General features: G+C 34.3%; 1 protein-coding gene across 1 annotated transcript; it reads right to left on the bottom strand.

The window, feature by feature from the left end:
• Positions 1-4,930: 4,930 nt before the first annotated feature.
• LOC136042784 (glutathione peroxidase 7-like) lies at positions 4,931-11,305 on the bottom strand. Its single transcript, XM_065727735.1, has 3 exons — positions 11,296-11,305; positions 9,530-9,877; positions 4,931-5,842 (listed from the first exon to the last, which is right to left on the bottom strand). The coding sequence occupies exons 1-3, from the start codon at positions 11,303-11,305 to the stop codon at positions 5,553-5,555; spliced, it is 648 nt and encodes a 215-aa protein (XP_065583807.1). The 3' UTR covers positions 4,931-5,552.
• Positions 11,306-11,558: the final 253 nt, after the last annotated feature.

Raw genomic sequence — 11,558 nt, forward strand, 5'->3', positions numbered from 1 at the left:
TTGGTTAACTTTTTCGAAAAGTTCATAAAGATAACCAATATGAAAAGAATTCCAGAGAAAACTTGTAAAAGGATTTGGAAATGTGGAATAAGGAAACTGAAGATATGCTAATTTCTTTAGTCCAAGAACAATTCAAACCTTTTTTACTAGGCCACTCAAATATAAATTGTTATCCTACCATTTCAATTAAGTATGAATTTTCTTATGATATTAGAGGACAACTACCCAGCCCCACCCTTTGGCAATTTTAAGTGCCCCCTCTCCTCAACACTGATCAAAATTTTGGGATCGTCGGTTTGCTCATACTGGTCAGAAGGTCTAATAGCTATACTTCCAGAGATGCAATTCCCCCCTCCCAAATCCCCGGCTAAGGATTTAAATTATTGAATTTGCCCATTGTTGATGCGCAGAATTTATCATTAGGAGAAGGGGAAATATTTGATTCTGGGTGTATCCGAAAAGGCTAATGGTATTAAGCTTAAATTATGGAGGATGTTGAATGGTTTGTTATGCTAAATCAAAAGGCACTACCATTCAGTTTATCAAATAAGAGGGTATTTTAAAAACAGCTGAGGGTATTAAGTTGAAACTTAAAGGACATGTTGAAGAGGATGTTGAAAAGTGGTTGGAGTGCCACCAGCCCTCTCTAAGGACCGTTTTAGCTGCCTTTCTTTCAAAAATATTCCATATTATTTAGTAATAGACATTTTGTTCAAGATAGTCATAAGCTTCAACGACTAATAATATGGGGATGACATAGCCCCCCACAACTTTGAAAAACGACACCGAACACATTAAAACACACTGTGTACGTGCTGGTTTTCAGAAGGACGTACCTTCAATATATAAGGAATGTCTGAGGGTTTTAAGTTGAAAATTTTAGGGGACGTCGAAAAGTTTTTGGAGGGCAGCAAGCCGCCTTGCCCCTTTTAGATGCTCCCTTCTCCCATCACTAATAAAAAGTTTGGAAAACCTTTTTTGTTTAAAACAGTAACACTCCAGTAACTGTTCCTCCGCAGATGCAATCGCTCTCCTCCCCATCTTCCCCAGGACAAGGTTCACAGATTTTGCAATTTGCCCTCTTTTACATGCAGGATTTATCTTAAAGAGATATATAAAGAGATCTATATTCTAGGTGTGTTCGAAAAGGGTAAGGGTGTTAAGGTGAAACTTTGGGGAGTGTGGAGTATGTTAAACCAAATTTAAAGATACTATATGCATCCTGTTATCAAAAATGTGTATATGCAATATCACATTAATAGATGAGGGTATTAAGTTTAAACTTAATCAAAAATAAGGAAAAATTGAAGACCTTTAAATAAGATGCACAAAATGAGTTGGCTGTTTGTCGTAAAGAATGCACTAGTGTTGCCTATAGTAAAAGGTCACAAGACTTAAATGTATTATATTATTAATTTACCAGAGGCATTTCATTTGGAAGGGCTGGTCGTACAAACTTTGGAAAAGGCTTATTTGATTGTAATGTTGAGGAGGATATTAAAAAGTGGTCGGAGAGCAATCGATCTCCCTAACATTCTCTTTTTAGCTGCCCTTTCTCCAAAGACATTTGATCAAAATTTTGGAATATCTCGTTCAAAATAGTCGAAAAGTCTAATAACTATATCTCCAGGGATGATCTAGAGCTTCCTATTTAAACTGCAATTTCTAATCATTTGAGTCCCCTTCGAAGTTAATACGACCTTTTCTGTAAACACTTTATATGCCCTGGGGCATAAGTTACAACTCTTCCCACGGGTTTTTGGGGGCAAGGGTATGTGAACCTCGAAGTTTTGTTATCTGATCGTTGAAACATTTCAAACAAAATGGTTATCTCAAAATTCTGAGCGGGTGCATTTGGGGAAAAGAGGGTGAAGGGGGGGATATGTGTCCAACATAATTTTTTATGACTCTTAAAAAGTTAAATAGAGATTTCAATTTGCAATCAAATAAGCCACCTCTCATGTTTATACGATCACCCCTTACAAAAACCTTATCTGCCCCCTTCCTCCGGGGGGCATAACTTACGACACTTCCCCCGGGCTATGTTGACCTCTCAGCTTTTGTTATTTGATCTTTAAACTATTTTGAACAAAATGGATGTCTAAAAATTTGGATCAGATACATTTGGGGAAAAGGGGCCTTCCGGGGGAGGGAGGGGGTAGTTGCCCTCTGATCACTTTTGACTAGAAATTTCAAATTACAATCGAATATGCCATCTCCGAAGTTAATTCAATGTACAACACTTACCCGAAGGTTCTGGTGGGCTGTGTTATCCCTGTAGTATTTGATGATCTTTGGTAAATTTTTAACAAAATGGCTATAATGAAATTCAATCGGACCCTTTTGGGGAAAAGAGGGCTTGTGGAGGAGGCGAGGAGGGGTTATTGGAAACCAGATCACTTTTGACTCTTAAAAAGGGAATTAGAACTTTCTATTCCTAATCATTTGAGTTCCCCAAAGGTGTATACGACCACGTATTCCATAAGACTTTATATGCCCCCACGGCATAAATTACAACTCTTCCCCAGGCTCTAGAGAGGGGGTAGGTTATGTTGACCCTGAATATTTTTTTATCTGATCGTTGGCCTCTTTTGAACAAACTGGCAATGTCAAAATTTTGTTCCGATACATTTGCGGGAAAGAGGGTATGTTTGGGGAGGGGTTAGATACCTTCTGATCCCTTTTGACTCATAAAAATGTAACTAGAACTTTCAATGAGTCACCTCTGAAGTCCCTACGACCCCCCCCTCCTATATAAAAACCTTATATGGCCTAGGAACATAGCTTATAACTGTTGCTCCAGTGCTATAGGGGTTCGTGTCGACTCCGGAGTTTTCATTATTGCATTTTCGAGCTATTTTTGACAAAATGGCTGACTCAAAATTTTGACCACATGGGTTTAAAAAAGGACGTGGTGGGGGTAGGGTTGTTGTTCTTTGGTCTGTTTTGACTCTTTAAAAGTGAACTAGAGCTTTGAATTTCCAATCAAATGAGCCCTCTATAATGTTTATACAAGCATCCCTTCTTTAAGAACCATATATGCCCCCAGAAAATAACTTATAAAGCTCACTCCCGGACCCTGGGGAGTTGTGCCGACCCTGAGTATTATTATCCGATGTTTCGACTATTTTTAACAAAATAGTTATCTCAAAATTTTTATCGGATGGGTTTGGGGAAAAAGGGCTTGGGAGAGGGGGAGGGGCTAGTTGCCAGATGATCTCTTTTGACTCTTAAAAAGTGAAATAGAAATTTCAATTTCCAATCAATGAGCCCTCTTAAGTTTATTGGAGCATTCCTTTTATAACAACCATATATGCTCCCAGGATATAACTTACAACGCCTGCCCCCAGGCCATATGGGTTGTGCAGACCCTGAAGTTTTTGTTATAGGATCTTCAAACAACTTTAAAAAATGGCTATCTCAAAATTGTTATCCGATGTATATGGGAAAGAAGAGCGTGGGAGGGCTAGTCGCCCTCTGATCTCATTTGACTTTTAAAAAGTGAGTTGGAACTTTCAATTTCCAATGAAATGAGCCCTCTCTGAGGTTTATACGAGCATCAGTTCTATAAGAACCATATATACCCCCAGGACATAACTTAAAAAAACACACCCCCAGGCCCTGAGGTTTGTGTCGACCCAGGAGTTTTTGTTGAATGATCTTTTAACAATTTTTAAAAAGATGGATATCTCAAAATTTTTATACGATGCATTTGGGGAGAAAAGGGCGTTGGGGGTGGCTAGTAGCCCTCTGATCTCTTTTGACTCTTGAAAAGGCCACCAAAACTTCTGATTCAAACCGAATGAGTCCCTTCTGAAGTTTATGCGATGAACCCTTCCATATGAAATGCCTTTGGGAAAAAAATAATGAAACATTAGAGCCGTATGGCCTTTGCTATAAGCAATGCCATAGCATCGCCTCTGATTGCGCTAAAAAGAAAAACTAATTTTCATATATTTTATGAAAATAAAAAGGATAGAATAAGATCTAATGTCTTCTTCAATAAAATATTTCAACATGAATAAGAAAGACTCTGAGTGTGTTGTCGATTTCACCTCTTTTTTTTCTCTCACCTTCTTGCACACATTCTTAGGGTCCCTATTAGGGTTTAAGTAATATCTACATGAAAACTATGATGCTAGTAATAACAACGTTTCTTTAGGATTTTTATCACTGAACTATGCAGAGTTACTTCCAAACGAGAAGATAGGGAACAGTTGACCAAATAATATAGGGAATTTCAGTTGATGGCTAAAAATGTTCAGTCTTTTAGAATCTTGGTCAATGATCAACGGGATTACAACCAACGAAAACATGGTGAGAGTTTTCAGAAGTCAGAATGCAATTTCTTCAAAGAGAAGAATGGTAGATATCCCAATCAAAATATTAGCATTAAGTATAATAGCTCCAATTTTCAGCTTATAATACATCATGTTGGAGTCATTAGATTTGAATGGAGGAAGAACAAATCCATGCTATAAAATTTTTGCTCAAGCCCCAACTACATCTCAAAAACTTGAGGTCCTGATATTTCTTGGAAAAAAGATTTCTAATGTCTTATTATCTAAACCTTTTCTACAATGCTATTAAAAAAATAAATGTGAATGTGCCAATTAGTCTGATTCATCTTAGCATCATTTAGCATTTAGCACCATTTAGATTGATTTAGAGGTAAACATGACTTATGATTTTTTTGGAAAATCCCGCAAATGTGATAGGAGAAATTGTTAATAAAGCACTTGTTATATGAAAAATTCAAACAGTGGACAACTTAAGGCATAACCCCTGATACTGTTTACGATATTTTCTTTGAGCGTTCAATTTGTCCTTTATTTTATTGTCTTCCAGTCCATTACGTTTTCAAGATGTCGATTTTTTGCTACGAATCTTCAGATTAAAAAAAATTATCTATCTATATATTAGTTATAACTGTATCTAACACCATTTTATTACGAAATTCCAAATACAAGGTAAAAAAAAATAATAATAACGGAACCAGAAATATAACATCATAGACCATCACCTTTAAGGTAGGTTATGTCTTAAATAGAAGACATTAAAAAATAGAGCTAATAACAGATCTAAAACCATAGGCATTTCATGCAATATTTAATCAAACATAATAAAAAAAAAAATATTCCGCGTAAATTTCTCTTTGCTTTGTTTTCGTCAACTCACGAAGAATAAAATAGAAGGTAACAAACTTCTTTGACTTATTACCTCTTTACTTAACTATTAATTAAATTTTAAGCACCATGAAAAGCCATTTCGGCTTTTCGTAAAATTCGTAAAATTTTACGAATTTTTTATTAATTTTCTTAAGCAGAAGACCGAAATTTCAATATATAGCAGAAAACTCCATAAAATAATTCGTTTTAAAGCTACAAACTTTATATTTACAGGTATTGTCACCGAATATCAATTTTTACTAACACTGAAAAAGTTAAGTTGCTTTTGAAAACAATAGAAATAAAAATACTTCAAGGAAATTTTGATACTGAAGACACAGCAGCACTACAACCCAGGAATTATGAAAGAACTATCCTATGAAATTATAATTCATCCTTTACCCTTTCATTGACTACTACAGGCTTAGGAATTTTTGAATCTTCTTCAGCATTCAATAGAACTTCGTCACTACTTCTATTTCTTTCTTCACTAAAAACTTCTTCTTTGATTTGAAATTTTGTAGTATTGTCTTTTCCTGCTTCTTCTACAGCACGTTTAACGTCGCTGAATATCTCATCAATTGTTACTTTAGTGCTCCAAGCTTTGATCACCCTCCCTTCAGGATTATCCAAATATTTGTAGAAATTCCATTCCGGATGTATAGATGATTGGGCTAGAATAAAAACGGAAGTTAATGTTAGAAATGATCGGTTACCATTTCTAACGAATGTAGTCGTAAGAAAAAGATTTTTTATATTCTACTACTACTACTAACAACTCAGCACGGCGAAAATCGCCCAAGGCCAATACATTTGAACACATCGCTGCAATAACCAACTCCATTCAGTTTCGATCTTATTTCGCTCCCATGGTATTCTCGCGAAATCTTGACTTATTATCTCTTCCTACTAGAGGCCTTCAAGGGCATCTTGCTTTGCGTTTTGCTCCAGCTGGATTAACAAAAAGCAGAACTTTTGGTTGCATATCATTCTTCATTTATAAAACGTACCCAAGCATTCTTGACCTTCTTTTTTCATTTATATCTTAACGTTACCAGGGAAACGGGATTCATTTATAAAACTTACCCAAGCTATCTTGACGTGCTTTTTTCATTTATATCTTAATGTTACCAGGACAATGGGATTCATTTATAAGATGTACTCAAGCCATATTGACGTTCTTTTTTTCATTTATATCTTTACGTTACCAGGAAAACAGGATTCATTTATAAAACGTACCCAAGCCTTGGTGTTCTTTTTTTATTTATATCTTAACGTTACCAGGAATAAGGGGATGGACTAATGTTTTTATTTGTATAGCTTCTTGTTTAACTTCTTATACAAAAAGCGTTGGAGAGAAAAAATAAGCCTGTCCAATTGGCTTGAAAAATTTTCAAGTAGAAACTTTGAGAATTTTAAGACTGTGGGTGAATTTGTCCGTGTGGGCATGGTAAATGAAGAATCCTTTTTTGATGAACTGCAAATATATTAAGGTTAGTGAGGTTTTTATTGTGTTTCTCAAATTCTCATAAAGATCTAAGTTTCCATTCTGTTACTGAAAACATGTAAATTATTTTCACATCTAACTCCAATCTTAATCCGATATTTGAATCAAACACATATTTGGAGTCAGTACAAAAACAAAATAATTTCTCCTATAAGCTCTTACAAAAGTTGGTGTTTCTAGGGATGAAAAAAATTGAACCGAATGGAAATGGCGGCACTGAATCTTAGAACGAACAGAAACTAAGCCATAAATAAAGTCCAACTTAAGACAAACAGAAATTACCATAAATGGGGGTGCGCTGTTGGTAGCCTCTCCACCTAAAAGTCTAGACTGTCATTTGCGCTTTACTGAAAACATGTAAATTATTTTCACATCTAACTCCAATCTTAATCCGATATTTGAATCAAATACATATTTAGAGTTAGTACAAAAAACTAAATCTTTTTTCCTACAAGCTCTTGAACAAGTTGGTGTTTCTACGGATGAAAAAAATAAATAAACAGAATGAAACGGGCAGCAGTGAAACTTAGAGCGAACAGAAACTAAGTAATAATTGAAGTCCAACTTACAACAAACACAAATTACCATAAATGGGTGCGCTGTTGGTACCCTTCCCACCCCAAGGTCTAGACTGTCATTTGCGCTTTACCGAAATCTGTCAAACTGAAAGCTTTACTTAGCTAATATATCTTCTATAAAAGTGGATGGAATAGATTTAATAGGAAAAAAGAGATGAAAACTAATCAAAATTGGTACAATGGTAGACTATAAAAAAGTAATTTGCTAGTATTATTACATTATAGTATTATATTTTCAAGAAAGTTGGATTTCTTTACAAAACCTACAATTAAAAAATGAAACTATTCAAAACAGCTCCTCGTTTGGTGTAAATGTTTGGTTTCACTTCTTCATTCGCAGAAATTTCAGTTCATTTTAAGTTAGACTTCTTATACGAATTAACTTATGCTTGTTTTAAGTTTGAATGTCAGTCTTCACATTTTGTTGCAATACTTTCTTTTTAACAACTTAGTTTCTGTCTGTTTTTATTCGTAAAATTAATTTATGCATGTATTATGCGTGTCACAAAATCAATAAATACAAAAAAATTCTCATGTTCCATGCTCAAGTATTAAGGTTAGCCACCATTCAGATACTAGTTCATTCAGATCAGTTCTTTGTGCCATTGTTTGGAGATGAGACTTGCGGAACCTTTATCTTATATTTTTGAAAAGCTAGTTCCTGCACTTTGTTGCATTCTCAATCTGGCATAGGTAAGAGAGAGAGTATGTCAAACAGGCTATTTTTACACTACCAATTGCTTTGCCTTAAATTTGTTATATGAACAGCGAAAATATTCAAATATTCCAATAAATAGAGAAACAGAAGAATAAGATTTATTAGGCCTATATATATGGTGCTAGGCGTATTATCCCGCGGCAAATCCCCCGCCGAAAAAAATTCTTGTGGTAGAAGTGCACACAGGTAACAGGCTGGGACTAAGAAGTGCTAGTAATTAATTCCCACGGACTTGGCCTGGTACAGACAACTATAGTACATGACGCCATTTCACCCTTTATCATCGTGAGCGCGTCCACTGGGCATACATCAGAAGGTACTGTATCTCCGAAGTATCTTTAAGGGACTTAAAAAAAAAAATGAAATTTAAATAACATGGAGTCAAACTCTAAGTTAGAACCAAGTAAATTATAAACTGACAGAACTAATTATTCCAAATAAGAAAGCCAAACAGTTTAATCAAAGAAAGTTTAGTCTTTAAAATAAAGAAAGAAATAAGTAAATAAACGTAAGAAGCAAGAAAATAAGTAGAGAAAAGAAAGAAAAGTAAAGAAAGAAATAAGAGAAGCTTACTATACCAATACAAAGACCCCTTTCTTTCAGCAGTCGTGCTTTCGAAATCAAATTTGTAATGAATTTACTCAACAAACAAATTCCAAGGAAGAGGCAAAAAACAAATTTTGTGCAAAAACATCGCTATTTTGTATCTTAACACATCTATCTTGGGCCATCTATAGTGAGTTCATAAAAATTGAATTTGAAGTTATGCTATAAAGTAGCTACAGGGAGCTAATTCTTGACGGTTATATATCAACAATTATATTATGTCCTACTCGGGTAGCTATTTCTTGTCATTCTAAGGGTAACCAGTTTGATCGTTGTAAGGGTAGTGGTTTTCTAAGGGTAGCGGTAGCGGTTTGATTCTAAGGGTAGCGGTTTGATCGTTGTAAAATCTATCTTATTGTGAAATTCCACAACAATACACTATAAAATAATACTATGTATAATACTATGTATATATAATATCCACAATAATAATACAATAAATAAACTACTGTCAGTTGTAGTTGAATGCTTCAACTACGACTGACAGTAGTTTTAAATGCTATTAATAAATAAACATTAAAATAGATAAACAAAAAATAAAATAAAAGTTGACAAAGCATCATGCTCTGACGAAGCAGGAGAAAAGAATCAAACCAGCAATTAAATAGAAACATTCAAGATTTTTAGACTAAAGGTAAAGTGGTATAGTTAAAATACCCAAGAATTTAGCGTAATTAGAGGAGAAATATCACAACACTCAGACCCTCTATATAAGTGCATATTTATTATTCACTATATATTATTTGTTATTTATTATTTTATATTTATCATTATTTTTAATAATTTATATTTTTTATGTTCGGTTGTGTGGTGTGTGTTTGTTTCTGTGTTTGTGCTGTTGTATTGGTGATTTCTTTTTTCACTATATAAAACATACAAATAACGAAGCAAACTCAGTTTGACCCTATGAAACTCAGTTTAACAGTTCAATTTTCTTATTCTAATTACTTACCAACAAGGTTTCTAAACGCCGGATGCGATTTATCACCAATGACATCTATCTTCGAAAACACAGGAGACTCAACACGATAATTTCTGTACACAAAATTCTTGATGTCATAGTTGGTACTTGGCTCCTGCTCACCAAACTGATTACAAGGAAAAGCCAAAACTTGAAATCTATATTCAAAGCCAAGTATTCGATTTAAAGCTTTATAATGAGAATCTGTAAATCCACGTTGACGACTAGCGTCACCTAAAAAAAGGATTATTGACAAAGAAATATAACAAGCAAACTTTAAAACGGAGCCATTAAAACTGGAAGAAAAAGAAGAGGAAACGTCAAACGTTAATACTTCTACTTACTGCAGGTAAATAAACCCCTACCAATAGCAAGATAAGTAATATATGATCATGTTCAGTGAATATTGACCAAATTGACACCCAAGTAAGTTAGTGATTACATAAGGCTTAGAATAATTGAGTGATACGGATGCATATGACCTGTTGTTAGAACGCTTCAAATCCCGAAAAACAACAACTTACTTCTAGGACCGATAACTTCTTCCAGAAGTTTTCTTAAACTTCTTTTTAATTTCTCTCCGTTTGTAAAATAATTTACATCCTATGTCTGCGAATATTTCAATCAAGGAAGTTAGCACAGTAGAAAACCTCTAAAGATGTGAAATTATACAATGAGACTAATTTTGAGCGAATTATTATTATTTTTTTTCTAGCAGGTATACTAGAGTATTTTTAGGGACTGCCCTTTCTTGAACTTCGAAAAAAAAATTCAGCTTCATTCAATACGAAAATTTTTTTTTAATGATGTAAGTTTAATTAAATCTGAATATCTATAACTCTGGCACACAACTAGATAGCTAATTTTTTATTTGCAACAATTACATAGATAGATATGACAAACCAGTACACATGCCTGGAGGCATACTTTCGCACTGAAATGTTACACTACAAAAATAAAAACTAGCACTTACTATATTACAATGTTACACTACAAAAAAAAAAAAAAAAAAAAAAAAAAAAAAAAAAAAAAAAAAAAAAAAAAAAAAAATGTTCTGGGTAGCGAAGTCCTAGCTCAAAGTTCTCCTCTCTTTCCTGCCATGATCTTTCTCAAAGGCCTATTTTGACCTGCCTTGGGCCGTAACGAGTTAATTGAAATAGGAATATATAGGAATAAATATGATAAATAGCAATATGATTATTAAATGAAAAAAAATACCGATTAAAAATAGTGAAGTGCAAAACGAGCTAGATAAAAGGAAAAGTGAACAAATGAGCCACGTCCAAGCTGCACTTAGTTTTCTCCGTCAAGGGAAGATATTAGAAAAAAATCTTAAGGGGAGGGGCTCAATATGACATGGGCATCAATAAGCAAAATCTTGGGAGAGGAAGGGGGCAATATAACAAAGGCGTTCATAATTGACGCTTGTTCGATAATTGAACAAGAGCTTAGATGGCACTTGTGACAAGGTTGGAAGAGCTAAGAGCTCATATGGTATGAGCTCTAGCAAAATTCTAAGAATCAATAGATTGCTTTAAAAGGAAAATCAGAGGCTTAATCCCGGTCGGGATTTAAAATAAGAGCTCTGAGTCACGAGGTCCTTCTAAATATCAAAATTAATGCAGATCCGATCACACACTCGTAAGTTAAAAATACCTCAATTTTCTAACTTTTCTTCTCCCTTCAGCCCCCCAGATGGTTGAATCAGGGAAAACAACTCTTTCAAGTCAATTTGTACAGATCCCTTACACGCTTACCAACTTTCATCGTCCAAGCACGTCCAGAAGCACCAGTGTCAATAGATCTGGTTTGGATTTGAAATAAGAGCTCTGAGAAATGAGTTCCTTCTAAATATCAAATTCAAAATATCAAAAGTTATTTTTATTTAAAAATAAAAGTTATTTAAATATCAAAAGTTAAAAATACCTCAATTTTTCCAAACTAACAACCCACAGCTCCCCCAAAGAGAACGGATCCATACCAATTATGTCGTTCTCGTATCTATAACTTGTGTTTATTC

Source organism: Artemia franciscana, unplaced genomic scaffold (genome assembly GCF_032884065.1).
Source record: "Artemia franciscana unplaced genomic scaffold, ASM3288406v1 Scaffold_2003, whole genome shotgun sequence".
Taxonomy (NCBI): domain Eukaryota; kingdom Metazoa; phylum Arthropoda; class Branchiopoda; order Anostraca; family Artemiidae; genus Artemia; species Artemia franciscana.

Excerpts from the sequence above, each read along its gene's own strand:
- LOC136042784 (XM_065727735.1), bottom strand. Across the intron at positions 5,843-9,529 it reads GGCGTTTAGAAACCTTGTTG|CCCAATCATCTATACATCCG; the intron begins GTAAGTAATTAG and ends TTTTTATTCTAG.